Source organism: Euleptes europaea, chromosome 18 (genome assembly GCF_029931775.1).
Source record: "Euleptes europaea isolate rEulEur1 chromosome 18, rEulEur1.hap1, whole genome shotgun sequence".
NCBI classification, from domain to species: domain Eukaryota; kingdom Metazoa; phylum Chordata; class Lepidosauria; order Squamata; family Sphaerodactylidae; genus Euleptes; species Euleptes europaea.
This window is the reverse complement of record NC_079329.1, coordinates 25169610-25189763: the sequence shown is the minus strand read 5'-3', so window position 1 is coordinate 25189763 and position 20154 is coordinate 25169610. Positions and strand designations below refer to the sequence as shown.

The 20154-nt window shown below is 47.0% G+C and overlaps 1 protein-coding gene across 1 annotated transcript in view; it reads right to left on the bottom strand.

The window, feature by feature from the left end:
* TTLL6 (tubulin tyrosine ligase like 6) overlaps positions 1-18710 on the bottom strand; it is a 33248-nt gene extending 14538 nt beyond the window's left edge. Inside the window, exons 1-7 of the mRNA XM_056863953.1 lie at positions 18670-18710; positions 15642-15760; positions 15406-15536; positions 9257-9413; positions 8248-8391; positions 5443-5528; positions 1088-1313 (exon numbers count right to left, since the gene is read on the bottom strand). Of these exons, the coding sequence (XP_056719931.1) occupies positions 1088-1313; positions 5443-5528; positions 8248-8391; positions 9257-9413; positions 15406-15536; positions 15642-15743 (846 nt within the window). The 5' untranslated portion in view covers positions 15744-15760; positions 18670-18710. The remainder of the gene's footprint in view (positions 1-1087; positions 1314-5442; positions 5529-8247; positions 8392-9256; positions 9414-15405; positions 15537-15641; positions 15761-18669) is intronic.
* Positions 18711-20154: the final 1444 nt, after the last annotated feature.

Genomic DNA, 20154 nt, shown 5'->3' with positions numbered 1-20154 from the left:
TTGATCGGTTTTATTCCTGATAAATATTGATAGCTAGCACTGATCCCTCCCTGATCCCTCAGTATGAGGCAGGATTTTTTAAAAAAACTAAACAAATGAGAACAATTGACAATGGATAGACAAGAGACATAAGAAGGGAAATGTTTTTTCATACAGTACATAATCAGTCTAGAGCCAGTGTGGTGGAGCAGTTAGTGTGTCCGACTGGGATAAGGGGGACCCAGATTTGAATCCCTGTTCTGCCATGGAAGCTCGCTGGGTGACCTTACCTTGGGCCAGTCACTTTCTCTCAGCCTAACATACCTCACAGGGTTGTTGTGAGGATAAAATGGAGGAGAGGAGAACAAAGTAAGCTGCTTTGGATCCCTCACTGGAGAGAAAGGCAGGGTATAAAGGAAGTAAATAAATAAATATGAGGCTTATCACCATAGGCAACACAAAGCCTGTCCTAAATGGCTTAAATTATATGAAGCCTTGGCTGGCAACAGGCAAAAAGTACAACCCCTGCTTCCAGAGTAGGGATGCTGCTTTGATTACCAAATATGGAAGATCAGCAACACAGGACGGGTCCTGCTGCTGGGCCCGCTTGTGAACCTCTCTGTGGAATGCATCTGATCGCTCTCCCAAGACAGAAAGATGAATTCGATCAATCATTGCAGATATCCAGCTTGGTAGTGTTCCTCTTCTTAATCCTCACAGGAGATTTATTTACACAGCCAGTTGCCTACCTTCCCAATATATGCTTCCAATGTACAAGACTATGTTTGAGGATTGCAACAAAAGAAAAGAAAAAGACCATTCCCTGTAGTCTAACACCCTCTGCTGGTCATCCGCATGACTGGAAGAGTTGCCACAGGGTGACATTTCTGAAGAAAGCCAAAAAAAAGACAGACAGACAGAAGTGGAAGAGTAGAGAGAAAGACGAGGGGAGGGGACAAATTCTGAACATCAAACAGATACCTTGAAAATCTTATTTGTCTCAAAGGTGCCACTGGACTCGAATCTAGCTCTCCTACTGCAGATCAACACAGCTACCCTCCTAAAACTGAACATAGCCTAGGGGCCATTTGCTTTGTAAGAAACATACCTCAAGCAACCATGGTTTGAGTTTGCGATCCAGTAAAATGTCAAACCCCAAGATCTCAAAGCAAGCACTTCCCATGGTGTGGTTGGGGAAACAGGTGAGATAGTTATGTTTGATGATAGGATAGGCTGATAGCAGGGTTTTAACCACCACCTCTTCAATGTCCTTCCATATCGGTTCTGTTTCATAGCCATTTTCCGCCATGTGCTTATTAAAGGTAGACAGCTTCCTTAAAAAATGCGGTGGTGAGGGAGGAGGGAGAAAAAGAGAGACATTCTAGTTGAAGGACTTACACTTTTATGCAAACTGTTTTTAAGCACATTGTTTTAACTCGACAGCAGTCATAAACCGTATGCACACTATCATATCGTTCCATTTCACATGAATGAATTTGGAATAGCTACCAATCTACAGGACCGTATTTCCAATCACTAAAGTAGATTTGAACTCCCGTTAACAGCCAGAACCATGAGCAAAGAAAGCGTTGGAAAATATACCCTTTCGCAACTTTGTAAGAATCCACATTATGAATACACAAAAGGAGATATGAGCGAGGAAGGGGATTAAAGAAGAGAGCCAAGTTGCAGTAGCAGCTTCTACATGGGGACAGTTCCCTGCTGTGCTTTCAACGGAAGGTCCACATGGGGGTATTTCTTTGTGGTATCTCTTTGTGCCTGCCATTTGCCCCTGCCCCACTGCCAGTGGTTTTGGCTGGCCTTTAAAAAAAATAGGTAAATTGCTATAGCATACAACCAAATTAAAGAAGAAGAAGAGTTGGTTTTTATACCCCCATTTTCTCTATCTTTTTAAGGAGACTCAAACAAGCTTACAATCGCCTTCCCTTCCTCTCCCCAGAACAGACACCTTGTGAGGTAGGTGAGGCTGAGAGAGTTCGGAGAGAACTGCGACTAGGCCAAGGTCACCCAGCAGGCTTCATGTGTAGGAGTGGGGAAACCAACCCGGTTCACCAGATTAGAGTCCACTGCTCATGTGGAGGGGAATCAAACCCGGTTCTCCAGATTAAGCCCACCGTTCTTTAACCACCACACCATGCTTGGCTCCCCAGCAAATAAATAAAGCCAGCAAATAAAATTATGCCGGTGTCGAGCATGGGGGGAAGATAGGAGACACATGGGGATATGCAGGGGAAATGGCACCAGGTTTGGGTGAGGAAGTTCAGAACCTGCCTGTCCACACTATTGGCAAACCCACTTTAACTCTGATCTTTCCAGAATGAAGCAAAGCGGATCTGTGAATTACCAGAGCAAATGGGAGGAAATGTACCAGCTGGATATTAGGAAAAATGTTTTTACAGTAAGAGTAGTTCAGCAGTGGAATCGGCTGCCAAGGGAGATGGTGAGCTCCCTTTTACTGGCAGTCTTCAAGTAGTGGCTGGACGAACACTTGTCAGGGATGCTTTAGGCTGATCCTGCATTGAGCAGGGAGTCAGACTAGATGGCCTGTCTGGCCCTTTCCAACTCCATGATTCTAAACAGGCAGAAACAATGAAAGGATAAATGGTGCCGCGCAATGTCTTGGGAGTGCTCTGAAAATGTCCACTCCAGTTTGAGAGCCAGGACGGAGCAAATTCTCCAGGTAGAAGCGGCTGGTATGATCTCAAGCATGCCTTCTGCAGATTCCCCAGGAACAAAATGTTAATGTTATTAGTCAACCCCGAAGGATGGGGTTGGGTGGGGAGGCATCAAGGAGTTTGGCTAATCCACTTGGGAATGGGGGCTAATGTACAGAAAGCATTTTCCATAGAGGGATAAAGGCACAAAGCATAGGGTGAGAGTGAATTTCTTTTTCTGAGGTCTGGTCCAGACCTGCTGCAGAATTAGATAGCAGAATTCTGAGGGGAATGGAATAGGCTGTGCCATTTCAGACTGGGGGGGAAGGGGGGTGTTTAAATTTTTATTGCTCCCTCATGTAATTTTTTTAAAATAGCACATCGGAGGAAAAGGTTTTATCCTTGCCTTTCATATTCAGTCCTAGTTTTCCACTTATAAGAGAGCATTAATATAGGGGGAATATTGTCGAAGGCTTTCACGGTCAGAGTTCATTGGTTCTTGTAGGTTATCCGGGCTGTGTAACCGTGGTCTTGGAATTTTCTTTCCTGACGTTTCGCCAGCAACTGTGGCAGGCATCTTCAGAGTAGTAACACTGAAGGACAGTGTCTCTCAGTGTCAAGGGTGTAGGAAGAGTAATATATAGTCAGAAAGGGGTTGGGTTTGAGCTGAGTATTGTCCTGCAAAAGTATTGTCCTGTAAGTATCAAGATAATGTGCTAATGAGGGTATGGTATGTTAATATGGAACCATTGTATCCTGAAGTGATCTGTTAATGTTCAGCAGTGGCTGAACATGGACTGACACAAACAGGACACAGGGTCTTATTCCAAGACACTGAAAGACTGGACAATTCTACCAACTATTTTGTCAGATTGCACAGAGAAGCCATTGAAATTCATAAACATCAGCACAACTTTAACAGAAAAGAGGAGAGTTTAAGAATGAATAAGGCTTGGCTTCCTGCCCTGAAAAACCTCCAGACAAAGACAACATTCAACAACAGCCATACAGATTAGTTTTGGATTACACACATTAACAGATCACTTCAGGATACAATGGTTCCATATTAACATACCATACCCTCATTAGCACATTATCTTGATACTTACAGGACAATACTTTTGCAGGACAATACTCAGCTCAAACCCAACCCCTTTCTGACTATATATTACTCTTCCTACACCCTTGACACTGAGAGACACTGTCCTTCAGTGTTACTACTCTGAAGATGCCTGCCACAGTTGCTGGCGAAACGTCAGGAAAGAAAATTCCAAGACCACGGTTACACAGCCCGGATAACCTACAAGAACCAATATAGGGGGACTTTGAAAAATACAGCCCCTCACCTGCAGTCTGAAGTGGTACAGCCATTCTGCCCCCTCTGCACTCTGTCACCTCATTATCACCTCGTTCCGCTGCTCATGTAGACCAGACCTTAGCCCTCGCCTTAAAGTGTCACGAAACCCCGAGGCACTAAAAATTAATTCCCTAAAGCCCAAATGGAGCTGGAAATGTGTGTGTAAAGTGACCTCAAGTCGCAGCTGAATTATGGCCACCCAGTAGGGTTTTCAAAGCAAGGGACTAAAGGGGGTGGTTTGCCACTGCCAGCCTCTGAGTCATGACTCTGGTATTCCTTGGTGGTCTCCCTAACTAGGGTCCACCCTGCTTAGCTTCTGAGATCTGATGAGATCAGGCTAGCATGGGCCATCCAGGTCAGGGCTAGGAGATGGAAATGTGTGTGTGTAAAGTGCCATCAAGTCGAAGCCGACTTACGGTGACCCCTTTTGGGGGTTTTCATGGCAAGAGACTAACAGAGGTGGTTTGCCGGTGCCTTCCTCTGCACTGCAACCCTGGTATTCCTTGGTGGTCTCCCATCCAAATACTAACCAGGGCTGACTCTGCTTAGCTTCTGAGATCCTACGAGATCAGGCTAGCCTGGGCCATCCAGGTCAGGGCTAAATAGCTCTACATAAAAAGTGAACGCCTTTCTCTGATATAAAGGTTTTTAAAGCTGTATTCCAGAGCTGTCTTTCTCTTTTTTCCTCCTAGGACTGGGTTCAATAGCACATCTAATTCCAAGGACAGAGAGTAAGCAGACAGTGTTATGGGGGGGGGGGAGGTTATTGGAGAGTGTTGAGGGGGTGTCTCTCGGACTCCTCTGGCTTGTTTATTGATCTACCCTACTGCAGACCCTGTTTTGGCACTGCAGCCACAAGGTCAGCCAGCGTTGCTGATATTTGATTCTCTTACTGGGCAAGCATGCTAATGCTAAGGGAAAGCGAGCAGGGTAAACCAAGCTTTTGCCGCAGTGGGCAGAATGCTGCAGAAGAGCGGCAGCCAGCAGATTAATAAGGAGTTGAAGATCAACAGCAACAATGACAAAAAATAAAGCCAAAGAGAGCTGGGGTGGGGTGGTGGGGAGAGAAATTGAGATGACAATTAGATCGAACTGACCGTTCCATGCAAGATTTAGAGAGACGGCTAATTACGCCCACCAAAACAATAAAAACAGAGGGCGGCAATCCAGCAATTCCATTTGCAACAAATTCATTTGTATTTCCTTTAGGGGGGGATAAATCCAGGCTCCTCTCGCCTTCTCCCGGTCCCCTGCTGTTACTCATCTGAGCTTTTAAAATGATTTATTTCACCTAATGATGGAGAAGACACCGCGAGCTGGCTGAATTCAGAGAAATGTTTCCTAAACACGTATGAAACGGCTGTAAAGATTCATGACAAGAGGCCCACCAGCGTCCCCCCAGCTGTGATTATTTTGGAAAACATTCTGTACCTCTTGCTACCAGAATCGTCGTCTCGTACAAAATTAGCGCTGTGCTTGTTAATTGAATAATTAGTCAGGTGCATGCAGACGTCGTCCTGTAAATAATTAAACAAACAAGCAGGTTATGAGGCTAGAGAGATTTCAGGCTTCCTTCTGTTCCTCCTTTCTTCGGAACTGGGGAGGCAGGGTGGGTGTCAGAGGAGAAGGCACCTATACCTTACTGGAGAGTCTGTTTATGAACTGGACAGCCTTCATAATCCTCTCAGATCTAGGAGTTCTTTGATTTCCTTCTGCACTCCTTCAGAATAATTTATATCAGGAAAGCAACATCAGAATCATAGATCTGAAAGGGATATAATGGCCATCTGATCTGCACAAGCACTTCATAAAACACAGGTGCTCAGAGTCAAAACCGAACTGAACCCTGCTTCATAGTGAGGTTGATGACTATTGGGGGGGGGGGAGGTTCTTTGAGAACAAAAGAAAGGACTGCAGGCTATTTGAACTGAACCACAGACACTGCTAACTGGCTGCAGTGTCAGATTTCCTTATGGCCATCTAACTGTATGTTCTACTCAGGCTCCATCTACAGATTATAAAGCACTTGTGTTTGGGGGTGGGGGGAACAACACGAAGACTTTGTGTCACACATGCAATGGGAATTTTGTGCCTCCCAGACCAACACTGGCTCTTTTCCATTCGCGACCACACCGCACATCGAGAAGCGTCTTTAGCCTCCCTCCAAATTGTTCTCACGCCCGCAAACCATCCCATGGACCCGCTGTTGGCTGTGTTATTAAACTTATGTGTAGCCATGTAAGTAATGTGATTTTTACAACATATCCAATAGTGGCTCTGTGGAGCCGCTTGAGGACACAAAAACAGCATAGGGGGAGGGAGGAGCTATGCTCACTTCTCCCTACGTGCTATGGCTGCAAAGAGAAAAGAGCTGGCGTGTCTCTGGGAGGCACAACACTCCCATCGTGCTTGCAGCACAAAATCATTCAGTTGTTCCCCAATTAATACAAGGACTTTGCAACGTGTAGATGGAGCCTCAGGTAAATATTAACAAAATAGAAACACAAACTGGGAACTCGACAGGGGCCAAAGGATCCAGGGAATGATCTGGAGGGGAGAAACAACAAATAAGGAAAGGGTTAAGCACTCCTCCTCCTCAGCTTCTCTGCTCCAAACTGCACCCTCCGAAAGCTTCTCTGTGGAGCGTTCTTACATTCAAATGTTCAGCTAAGCCTTTGGAGCAGGGTTATCGAACTCAATTGTTAAGGAGGGCTGGATATGAAATAAATGTCACTTGGTCGTGTCAGGCCGTGCCTTGCCTTGCCAGCTCAGATCGGGACTGGGGTGGCTGCCTCGGCTGGCTTGCAGGCCGGATAAGAGCTCTCAAGGGGCCGGATGTGGCCCACGGGCCTTATGTTTGACACCCCTGCTTGAGAGAATTGCTAATCCTCTGTGGTTTGTGAAGAGCCTCATTTGCAATTGCCACCAACAATACAAATCACATGGCAAGTGCATGCCCTGTGAGCCACCCCACCAAACTCACACATGTAGTGGAAGATATAAGTATGTAACTATAACTGGGTGCTGCGATAAGAGGTCAGAGAAAGGTGTGGATTGCTAAAGACGATGGGCCCTTTACTTTCATTTCTAGCATTAGACCCACAGCCCTGGGGGGTCTTCCAATCCCTCTGCTGGTGGCTGTTCCAAGGTGGGAATCCCCTGCCAACCTTAAATGCAACCAGGTAATGGCCTTGCCCACTTTCCTGGGACATGGGGAGAGCGCCACATTGGGGAACAGCGCTCGGAAGAGCCATAGGTGGCATAGCTTCTGAGCCACTGAGTATCAACTGCTTTAAAGATAACCATAACAAATCAAACACAATGCCTTTTAAAGTTAACTCCAGCCCTGCTCACGTTTTGCAATGAGTGTGTGCACATTTGTTTGTAAGAAACAGCCAATGTGTGTTTTCTTCAAAAATGAAACGGGAGACCAGTATCTGGATAAATGTGAGATTTATATCACCTGTTCAACTGTCTGTGCATTTAATGTAACAGATTTATTCAACACATGTATTTTTTAAAAGTGTACACCAGATACAGGTTGTATCTGCATTTGCTACAACTTGTGAATGGGGGAGAAGACAGAAAGTAAGAAAAATGCAAATTAGAGTGATGTAGAAGTTCTGAGCTGAACATCATTCTATCCCCCCTTGGCCTCTGCCCTCATGCTGGTCCTATCTCCATCACATGAAAACCCCAGATATCGTGAGATCGCTGCAGTCTCCCCTAGTACTGCTCACAGAGGAATGATGCGTTCAGTCCCAGACAACACAGAGACTCTTTTCCTCCCCTGCTGGTAGCACTTTCCTGGCATAGTTTTTTAGAAGAAGAGTTGGTTTTTATATGCTGACTTTCTCTACCACTTAAGGAAGAATCAAATTGGCTTACAATCACCTTCCCTTCCCCACAACAGACACCCTGTGAGGTAGGTGGGGCTGAGAGAGTGTGACTTGCCCAAGGTCACCCAGCTGGCTTCATGTGTAGGAGTGGTGAAACAAACCCAGTTCACAAGATTAGTGTCCGCCGCTCAATGTGGAGAAGCGAGGAATCAAACTCGGTTCTCCAGATCAGAGTCCACCGATCCAAACCACCGCTCTTAACCACTACACCACGCTGGCTCTCAAAGCAGCAGTGCCAGAAGCTCCCATGTGAGCCTTCGAGGAAAGATGTGGCTTGAGCTTGAAGCCATCACCCTTTTAGCATTCCACAGTCCACGTTACCAGGATTTTTGCTCACCAAGTTGCTGGCTGATGGGTCCGAGTAAGCGGACGTTGCAAAGCGTGCCAGGCCTTCCTTATAAATAAATACCCGCAGTGGATCACATGATGTCACCAGCGCATAAACCCGGAGATCAAACTTGAACCCGTCAATAATAAAAGGCTTGGAGAAAGGAAGTGGAAGCTGAATTAGTGCCATGCTTGCAACAAACACTGAAGGAACAGTAAACGTTTGGTGAATCTGGAGAGTGCAATGTCTCCTAAGAGCCCACCTGCAAGCCAGTATTCTAAGAATGGCTTCCTGTAGCCTTCTGGGATGAAATCTACATGTACTTTGGGACATTGTGGGGGGTGGGGGTGCTCAATGTCTTGCCGAGCCTGTGTGCATAAAGACTGATGGACAACAGCCTCTACTCAACCCCATCCACACTGCATGTTCATAGCAGACAGGCATGCACAGAAGGGTGTTTAAAGTGACTGTTCTACAACTATGGAAACCATTTTTTCTCCGGAGGGTCACCAAAACAGATCTGAACTTTTTCTGACGACACAGGTATCAGTTCTAATGACCAAGGACTTGACTCAGCTGCTTATTTCCCATCAGTACGCATGATTCAATCCCTTCGACCTCCAGCTTCCTGAACCACAGCACCCTTGTCCCCCTGTACCCCTTCTTATCAGGCTCCCCCCTTTCCAAGGATTCCTGTTTCCCATCCCACTGCTCCTTCCATCACCTTCCTTATGGGGGGGGGGAAGTCACCGGTCTCCCCAATTCTTTTCACCTCCTTAAATCCCCCTGACTCCTGGGTTCACCAACTGCACAGCTCTTCCTGTCTCTTGCTGTTGTGTGTGAATTCCTTCCCCCACCCAGTAGCTTCCTTCACAATCGCTTTGCTGACCATCAACACTCTTTGACCGATTAAACCTTTCCCTTCGGTTGCAAACATCTGCAATGCTGCAGCAGCTCCCAATGACTAGAAGAGTACCGCAGGTGGCCCATTTTATGCCTCGGATGAAAGCCGGTTTACCCTTGAGATATAGAGCTGGCAGATCATATCTTCTCCTGGCTTGATATCTTTCACAGATTTCGTGATGTAGATGCCTCTGCCTTGACAGCCGGAGTCTGGCTTGCAGATGAAGGTCTTATGTTTTTTCGACCGGCTGTAAGACTGTAATTCTCCATAACTGAGAGCGGCGGAGTTGAAAACAAAAGGAGACGTTTGATCAGCAGCTTGTTATGTTTTCAGTTGGGTTGCTTTCTTTTTTAAAAATGTCTTCTTCCCAGCATGAGATGGTCACAGTCTGATACCAGCGAGCCACACCCTCTGCCCATTGAAGTTAGCTAAACATCCAATAAGTTTATAAGATGCAACAGGCCAAAGGACACGTTATGTTTTAGACGAGTTTGCCACAGGGATTTGCAGCTGCATGGCAGCAAGTGACGGTGGCAACTTCGTGTGGAAGCACTGCAGGGGCCCAACTTGAACTGGGACTGCACGGGGAAGAGAGGCTTCTGCATCTCCCCCTCCCCCTCCCACACCATTTTCAAGAGCTGAAACAGCCCAGGGAGTGTTGTTTGGCCCACTGTGAGGCTACACAACAGGGCAAATAATGCCCCTTGGACTCTTTTAGCGTGGGAAAAGGGCATGGGGGGGAGAGGAACCCCTCCCTGCCATGGTCCTGATCGAAATTGGGGCGACCATTTGGCTTCTCGGCCGCTTGACTAAGATCAAGTGTAGTAATGCCCAAAGGCTGCAAGCAGTAAGGAAGACTGGCCAGGCCCTGCTGGCCACCACGATGCAGGGACCAGGGCTCTGCCCTGCTCCCCCACCATGGACAATCTCCTTATGGACTTTGGACAATTTTCTCAGTCGCTGGACAGTCTGTGTATGCAGAAATATCTTCTGTTGTATTTGCTCCTTATTACTGTTGTATAAAATGCACGCACCCACATTTTCTGGGACTGGTTTGTATTGACTCAATTTTCCTTACTGTTTGTAATATTTGAAACATTCTCTAAAAAAAGTCAATCTGTTCTTATCAGTTAAATATCCCCTGATCTAAATTGGACCAATGCAGCACTTTTATATGGCTGCTAGTCCCCTTCGGAAACCATGTAAAATATCATGTGTAATTTGGCCCAAAGACGCCTTAATGCCACAATCTGAAAGTCGTGTTTTTCTCCCCTGCCCCCAGGCTGCTTTTTTTTTTTAACATCCAGTTTGACAAAGAGTTCTGGATAACACAAAACCTCGCATAGTGTGCGGTGCTATTCTGACTGATGTTAATAAAAAGTATTACATGGATTTTGTTTTTCAGACTTCATGGTCGACTAACGCGGCTACTACCTTTTTGGGTCTTATTTTTATTTATTTATTCAGGGTATTTATAGCTTGCATTTCTCACAGGGACTCAACATGGATTACAGAGTATAGAAAGGGGGGGGGGAAATGTAACCATACGGTATAGGACCTCGAATGAAGAAAGCAATAGGGCAGGGGTCCCCAACATGGTGTCCGTGGGCACCATTGCACCCGCTGGCACCTTCCCAGGCGCCCACTGAGTGTTTTGGGGAAATGGGCACGGCCAGGTGGGGCTTTTGCCCAGCAAGCCTTCTGGCTGGCCACTGGCGATCTGATTGGCTGTGCAAATTTTTAAAAACACTGCTTTGGCAGAAGATGCCGCCACAGCACAAAGACCTTCCCTGTATGACCGAAGGGAAGCTGAGGCAGCCGCTGGGGTGGCTTGGCTCTGCCTCCTGTGGCAACCATTGTGTAGCGGCCATTGTGTGGATGCGCCTTGGGCTTGAAAAGTTTGGGGACCCCTGCTACAGGGACTAGGAGTACAAAATTGAATCGCAAGGCAAGCAAGCAGCATCGTATCCAGTGACTAATACAAGTATGCAGAAGGTCCCAGGGTCAATCCCTGGCAGTTAAAGGGACTAGGCGAGTAAGGTGATGTGAAAGACCTCTGGCCTGAGACCCTGGAGAGCCGCTGCCGGTCTGAGTAGACAATACTGACTTTGATGGACCAAGGGTCTGATTCGGCATAAGGCAGCTTCATGTGTTCATGTGTGCTCATGCGTCTGTAGCAGTAGGAAAGAGCAAGAGTCCAGTAGCACCTTAAAGACTAACAAAATTTCTGACAGGGTTATGAGCTTTCGTGAGTCATCTAAAGCTCACTTCAGATACAGCTAGAATCAAGGCATTCTCAAAAGGCACAAAACAGGAAACTCACGGGGCAATGATCTACCAGGAACAAGGAGCAGAAGAGACTGGCACGGGCAGCAGCACACACTGTATACCAGCCCAGAGATTTGGGGACTTTCTAGTTACAGAGGGTCTGAAACCTACAGAGCATTTGGAGCCTTTGAATCTTTAACTAGACTGAATGCTGCAGCTACACTTCCTCTCTGAAATCTTTCAGTCACACCTGCATATATTTTGGACCTAAATATTCTAAAGTCATCTTGTATAGTTCTTTATTATTATTTATGTAATGATGGGCAGCTGTGTTCGTCTGTCAATAGCAGTAGAAAGAGTCCAGTAGCACTTTAAAGACTAACAACATTTCTGGCAGGGTTATGAGCTTTCGTGATTCACAGCTCACTTCTTCATTGTTTAGTAGTGTATTTTTTTCTTAATTGAGAGACCTGCAACTGGCATCCCTTCCCCCAGGCGTTCTTTTCTTCCCCCAGTAGCAGGGCAGCCAGGAAGAAAGCTCGCAGGATGGTGCCAATATCTCCGGCATTATTTGGCACTCTGGTTCTCATTAATTTGCTACAAACAAGGCTCGAAGCATACAATCAACAGCTGGAATGCTTTAAAGCCAGCCACGAGAGAGCTCCTACGTCTCCCGCTCATCCGTTCACAGAGACTCTGGTAGTATTCCGCTTGGGGAAAAAAACCTGAGAGAACCCTCCGGGGGTTGGTTTCGGAGGGCACTGCAAGGCTATTAAAAGAGCCTCGTAAACAGCCGTGCATCTGGTCAGCCATGGTGAGTTAGAGCGGAATAACACATTTCGGGGTAACTCCATGGGACCATTTTTTTTAATGAACCCCCCTCTCCCCTTTCCAAATGCAGCATCTAGGGTGGCTTTTTTGTTTGTTAAAGAAAACAGCCATTTTCCTGGTAAAAATGCTCCCTGCTCAAGCCATTTTTTAATTCGCAATGAGGAAAACTTACGGGCCATCTCTTTTTCATCGGCATCTCGAGCACACAGAAGACGCTACGACAGGGGTGTCGAACTCAATTGTTACGAGGGCCAGATATGACATAAATGCCACTTGGTCAGGCCGGGCCATGCCCCGCCAGCCCAGATTGAGAGTGGGGTGTGGGTGGCTGCCTTGGCGGGCTCTCGGGCCGGATAAGAGCTCTCAAGGGGCCGGATCTGGCCCCCGGGCCTTGTGTTTGACACCCCTGAGCTACGACGAATGTCGTTTAAAGTACCTCAAGACTCATCTTTGTCTTTACTGCAACAGACTAACGCGGCAGCTTCATTGATTTCCCTCCCCACCCCCATCCTCATAGAGTTCTTTCCCTCAACAAAGCAGTCCCAGCTGCTATGTTGGAAAAAAGGGGGGAGCCTTTTGGAATAAACATGTAGCTCTGCCCTAAGCTCTGCCCTCCAGCTAAGACAGGCAGGGGAGTCTTTCAAAAACCGGGTTTCTCTTTCCCCTGGGAGAAAGGCTGGCTTGTAAAAATACTGTACATGACAGGATACCGAACTGAGGCAGACCACTCATCGCTTTCTGCATCCAGGACTGAACATCAACTTTTTAAATAGAGGGAATGTAAGGCAGGTATGGAGATACCTCTCTCCACTGGGAGGGACATTTTATCATTACAGCCTGGTGAGCAAATCACAATCCGTTCACAAGCCTGCAGTGCTTCCAGACTGGGGGGGGAGGAGGCATGAAAGTACGCCCCTCCCACAGCTAGGGGTGCCAACCTCCAGGTGGGGCAATCTCCTGCTATTACAGTTGATCTCCAGGCAATAGAGATCTGCTCCCCTGGAAAAAAATGGCTGCTTTGGAGGGTGGACTCCATGGCAGGGGTGTCAAACATAAGGCCCGAGGGCCAGATCCAGCCTCTGGAGAGTTCTTATCCAGACTGTAAACCAGCCAAGGTAGCCACCCCCCTCAATCTGGGCTAGTGAAGCATGGCCCAGCCCGACCAAGTGACATTTATGTCACATCTGGCCCTAGTAACAATTGAGTTCGACATCCCGTTCTATGGCATTGAACCCTGCTGAAGTCCCTCCCCTTCCCAAACCCTGCCTTCCCCAGGCTCCACCCCCAAAATATCCAGGTATTTCCCCATTAAGAGCTGGCGACCCTACCCACAACAGCAGCAAGCGGTGCAGGTGGGAACAGTGTCCACACCTCCCCACTTCGACACTGCTCATTGCTGCCGCCTCCCCTACAACCACCATTCCTCCCCTCCACCTGTTGTACCTGTACAAAAGCACAAACGGAACAGTGATCGCACTGGGACACCCCAGGGCCTGGGACCCTCCCTTTGCCCACTGAACCTCACTGTAACATTACACTGCAGCTCAGCAGGGAAATGGGGAAAAGTCCTTTAAAGGGCTACAAGAAAGGGGAAGAGAATGGCATGCAGCATTTTGAAAGTGGAGCTTAGCTCTGCCTAGGGTTCCCAACTGCCCGGGCTACCCGCCACCCCTCAGCTGGCCGGCTGGGAGAAGTAGGCTAGATCTCCTGCTATTACAATTGATCTCCAACCGATAGAGATCAGTTCACCTGGAGAAAATGACCGTTTTGGCAATTGGACTCTACGGCATTGCAGCCCCTCCCCTCCCCAAACCCCGCCCTCCTCAGGCTCTGCCTCAAAACCTCCTGCCACTGACGAAGAGGGACCTGGCAACCCTAGTTTCCATAGAGTTTTTGACGGAAATTGCTAAAACATCTTGCTCCATGCCTGCACTTCTGGGGTGAACCTAGAAGAGACAGTATTGCGCCATGCGCGCGTATCGCTCCCCTACAGCCCCACATAGATGGATCTCCCGCTGATGGCCAAGTAGGACCTGGCAACCCTAGCTCTACTCCACCTCGTCATGGTGGCTCCACTCACAGCCATCCCACAGATCCTCCTTTAAACCTGGAGAAAAACAGGCTTTGTTTTTTCAACGTTGAAGGAGCATGACATCATGTGAATGCTCCCCTTTAAATTTTCTATTTTCAATTTCTGTGTTTCATGCAGAGAAAAATCCCCATGTTGAAGCAGCAGCCCTGAATCCAGATAGGCTTCAGGCAGGGTTGAAATCCCTGTGCTAAGCCAGGAAGAGGTGATCAATGGGCAATTCTTCACTTGGCTAGGGCAGGGATTTCAAGATGATGACAGTCATGCTTAAGAATGTATTTGCATATAGCTATGGGAGGGACTTGGATGCATTTACCAAGTAATGCAGATCTCCACAACCACAGAGAAGCTTTGCTGATTTCTTACCAGATCAAGCAGTTAGCGGTGGCACATTCCTCTCAGGCAAGTTTTCCGTAGGACAGAAAGTGTGTGTGTGTGTGTGTGTGTGTGTGTGTGTGTGTGTGTGTGAGTGCTGTCAAGTTGCAGCTGGCTAATGGAGACCCAGTAGGGTTTCAAAGCAAGAGACTAATAGAGGTGATTTGCCATTGCCTTCCCCTCTGCATAGCGAACCTGATATTCCTTGGAGGTCTCCCATCCAAATACAAACCAGGGCCAACCCTGCTTGTCTTCTGAGATCTGCCAAGATCAGTCTAGCCTGGACCATCCAGGTCAGGCAGAAAGCACTTAGGAACAGACGTAACAAAGAGTTGGTTAGCAAGGTGGTAAAGGTAGTCCCCTGTGCAAGCACCAGGTCATTACTGACCCACGGGGTGACTCCACATCACAATGTTTACTAGGCAGACTATTGTTTACGGGGTGGTTTGCCATTCTATTCCCCAGTTTACCCCCAGCAAGCTGAGTACTCATTTTACTGACCTTGGAAGGATGGAAGGCTGAGTCAACCTTGAGCTGACTACCTGAAACTGACTTCCGTCGGGATCAAATTCAAAATAATGCTTTAAAAAGAAAAATCCCCTTCCCTTTTTCCCTAATACTGCCTGCCTAGTTTTCTGCCCACCTTCTGAAGAGCGCCCGCGCACACACACACACATATATATTTTAAATGAAGACTCACTCAGCAGGAAGACACCATGTCCTGGGGAAAAAGTTAAAGTCCTTGGGGAAAAGTTTTAGCATCCTGCTCATGTTCCTGGCCAGAAGATCCTTCCGACAGATTTCAGACATCCCAGGGAAATGATTTATTTTCTAGAAAAGAAAAAAATCGTGTCTAAGTCTGTGGATTTTTTAAATGAATTTAAAAAACAAAACCAGGAGATGCTTTAGCTCCACCCTGTGGGTGACAATAAATACCTGATAACTTTTCATTTCCAGCACCCGGTCCAGTGAGACTGAATAATCTGTCCAATACAGGGTCCAGTCATCCAACTCGCTGCCTTCCCGAAGGCCGCACATCTTAGCCGCTCGCCGCACTGCGTCACCAAAGGAGGAGACGTTTACATTTGTGTAGGAACATCTCATGACATTTTAGCACTGAACAGAATATATGTTTACCAGAGACATTCTTAACCCTGATAAAACAGATACACTTCCATGTGGGAGATTTTCTTGCATACCAAGATCAAGCCAAGATGCTTCTGTGATGGCGGGGGTGGGGAGAGAGAGAGAACTAGCACAGATGTGCTGTTGTACAACACAGGCTCCTGGAAACAAATATTGATTTATTTATTCTTATTTGCTTCATTTTTAAAAGGTAAAGGTAGTCCCCTGTGCAAGCACCGGGTCATTACTGACCCATGGGGTGACATCACATCCCGACATTTACTAGGCAGACTGTGTTTACGGGGGGGTTTGCCATGGCCTTCCCCAGTCGTCAACACTTTACCCCCAGCGAGCTGGGTACTCATTTTACCAACCTTGGAAGGATGGAAGGCTGAGTCAACCTTGAGCCGGCTACCTGAAACTGACTCCTGTCGGGATCGAACTCAGTTCGTGAGCAGAGCTTGGATTGCAGAGCTTACCACTCTGTGCCACTGAGGAAAGGGGCACATAAATCAGAGAAAGGTTCTATAGACTGGATAAATTTTTTCCAGCCTGAAATAGGATACATGTTCCCACCTATACAATGGGAAAGACTGTGACGTCCATGTCTGGTTATCTATTGTCCAGGAGAAGTAAGGGGGGATGAATAGCTCTTTGCACAATTGCAAGGAGTATTTTATTATTTCTATTGTAATATGGGTTCTGCCCCATCTAGCACAATTACAAGTTAATACATTAATAATAATGGAAGGCTGAGTAAACCTTGAGCCGGCTACCTGAAACCGACTTCTGTCGGGATCGAACTCAGGTCATGAGCAGAGCTTGGACTGCAGTACTGCAGCTTACCACTCTGTGCCATGGGGCTCTTCACTTCATTTATAACCTGCTTTTTTCTCCATAATGAGGACCTAAAGCGGCATACATCGTTCTCTTCTCCTCCATTTTATTGTCACAACAACCCTGAAACTGTGCGACTGGCCAAAGGTTACCCCAGTGAGATTCCACGGCTGAGTGGGGTTTCAAACCTAGGCCTCCTAGATCAGGGGTCCCCATCGTGATGCCTGTGTGTGCCATGGCACTCGCCAATACCTTTCTTGGTGCCCACCAAATGTTTTTTAGAAAGTGGGTGGGGCCAAGTGGGGCTCTTGTCCAGCAGGGCTTTTGATTGGGCACTGAAGATCTGATAAGCTATGCAGGCTTAAATAACATTGTTTCTGTGGCAGCTGTCACCACAGTGCTTTGTTTTATTCTCTCACATCCCTCTTTCCCGATGTATTCTTTAATTACTAGGGTTGCCAGCTCCAGGTTGGGAAATACCTGGAAATTTTGGGGGTGGAACCTGAGGAGGGCAGGGTTTGGAGAAGGAAGGACTTCAAGGCCATAGAGTCCAATTGCCAAAGCGGCCATTTTCTCCAGGGGAACTGAATTATATCGTCTGGAGATCAGATATAATAGTGGGAGATCTCCAGCTATCACCTGGAGGTAGGCAACCCCATTAATTACCCTTCTTCTCCCCTGCACTTGGGCTTTCTTTTTTGTATGTGAGTTCACTCCCTGTGGCAGCTGTTTTATCAATGCACACACCATCCTGTGTCAGAATCCCAAAGGTGCCCACAGTATCCATAAGGCTGGAGACCCCCGTCGTAGATCCTATGACACTCTAAACCCTACAACACACTGGCTCTCAATATTTTGTAAGACAGGATCAGCAACTAGATTTGCAAGAGGACCAGTCTGTATCATGAGAAAGGGGTGGGTGGGTAAACTAAGCCTGTTTCTGTAGGCTTGAAGGTTTCTTGCCTAGAGATAGCAGCAGCAGAGTGGGGAATATAGTTAAGATTTCAAGTAGACAAAAGGCAGACCTTCCGTGTCCTATTATCTTGAACACATGAAGCTGCCTTAAACTGAATCAGACCCTTGGTCCATCAAAGTCAGTATTGTCTACTCAGACTGGCAGCAGCTCTCCAGGGTCTCAGTAGAGGTCTTTCACATCACCTACTTGCCTAGTCCCTTTAACTGGAGATGCCAGGTATTGAACCTGGGACCTTCTGCATGTCAAGCAGATGCTCTACCACTGAGTCACAGCCTCTTTTTGTCTCTCTCCACTTTCTACTCATTTCAGAAGCAGAATATATTATAGAAACACGAATATGGATATGATTTTATGTAGGTTGCCGTATTCAGCTGTTTTTGTACTAGAGTTGGGTTAGCATGGTGCAGATTTTTGATTTTCCAGTGCAAAGCCTTCAGTGTAAGATGGGGATATGTAAGGCTATCAAAGGGCCTGGGATACGGTTGCCAACCTCCAGGTACTAGCTGGAGATCTCCCGCTATTACAACTGATCTCCAGCCGATAGAGATCAGTTCACCTGGAGAAAATGGCCACTTTGGCAATTGGACTCTGTGGCATTGAAGTCCTGCCCCTCCCCAAACCCTGCCCTCCTCAGGCTCCACCCCAAAAACCTCCTGCCGGTGCCGAAGAGGGACCTGGCAAGCCTAACCTGAGATGCAGTCGTGTAGGATACAACTCTATTGCTTACGGAATCCATAAGTAATAGAAGAACTGAAAGTCAGCCTCAAGCTATGCAACAGCTCTGTCCACTTGGCCTTCATGTATTCAAGCACCATTATCCCTCAAAGGGGAAGGGCTGTACAAACCGAGGGCTGTTCTAATTTCTTGGGTGCCGATCAGTTAAAGATAAAGGGAAAACAATGTCTCTATTAATCTGACCTCTTGCTCCCTCATGAAAACAAAGAGTTCCCCCCCCCACACCGTTTGCTATATCTGACTAAGGAGCAAGCAAAGGCTTTCATTTTACAACTGGACAACTGGACTCACCGCTCTCATATTTGCAATTGGTCAGATTTATCACTGGTCATCTGAAAAACATAAAAAGAAGAAGAAAGACAGAGGCAGACAGGCAAAAACAGAACTCATGGTTTTGTGACAAAGCATCTGAGAGCCGAGGTCTTCAGTGGTCCCCAATCTCATGGAGCCTTTGAGAATTCCTGTGGCACCAAGCCTGCAGGCTCCTTCCAGTATTAAACAGGGTGCAACGACCAGCAGCTGCATGCTCGCTCACGGATGGCTGCAGTCAGAGTAAGTGAACGCAGAACGGCTGGGGCTACGAGCGGGCTATCAGGTGAACCATGAACAGTGTGGCTCATTTGGCAGCGAGGCACAGGCCGAGAAGAAGCTGCCTTGCCAGAAGGCCAGTAGTGCATGCAGCTAGATACCCGCCCCTCCCAACAGCCAGTTCCAAACAGACTAGGCATTGCTTTGTATACATAACAAATGACAGAGACAGAGGGGTTTAGATGTGTTATCCCTACATTCAGATCACCTTTCAGCCATGATTCTCACAGGGAGGCCGTGGTGCGGTCAATGTCACACAATTCACAGGTTTAATGCAAGGATTTTTAAAAAGAAGCAAGGGACATACTGCTATTCTTGAAACTTCAGGACAGAATGGAGAAAAGATTATGAATGCACAGTATAGTTCAATTACAACCTCACCGCATGATACTATTAACTTGGCCCATGTACATGCGGGGGGGGTATGTAGAGTTTAGCGGGGGGGGGGGGTTGACCCATTATCATGATATGGTCTAAACCAGGGTCGCCAACCTTATATTTAATGAGAGTTGCTTTTAAATAAAGAAAAATATCCTGAGCTGCTACTCCCCCCACCTCCCTGGCATATTACTTACTTTTGTTCTGTCCTAGAAACAGAACACGGACTAGCAAAAGCACCACAAATCTTCAGCTAAGCAGCACAGAGAAAAATCCTAAGAAATAAAAGCTTTAACAAAATTAAAGAAGATCCTTTCCTGGTTCATCTAGGGCAGTGGTTCCCAACTTTTTTGTTATGGTGACTCACAAGTCCAAAATACAGAGCATGCACAAATCAATAAAACTGCAAAAATATGAGGCCCCCCTTTCACAGGTTTCATGACCCACTTTTGGGTCAGGAACCACAGGGAGGGAAACACTGTTCTAGAGGACGTATGAATTCCTGTGCAGCAGCTGGTGAGCTATCAGTAGCTCACAAGCGATCTGTCGAAGACCCTTAATCTACACGCCATTAAAAAAATACAGCTGTTGGTGTAGTGGTTAAGGTGTAGGACTAGGACCTGTGAAACCCAGGTTCAAATCCCCAGTCGCACCATAGAAGCTTGCTAGGTGACCTTGGGCCAGTCACACACTCAGTCCTGACCCTGGCTATTATATTGATAGGAGACCTCCAAGGAATACCAGGAGACCATTAAAGGAATACCAATGGCGGTTTGCCATTGCAAACCTCTTGCCTTGGAGGCAGGCAAT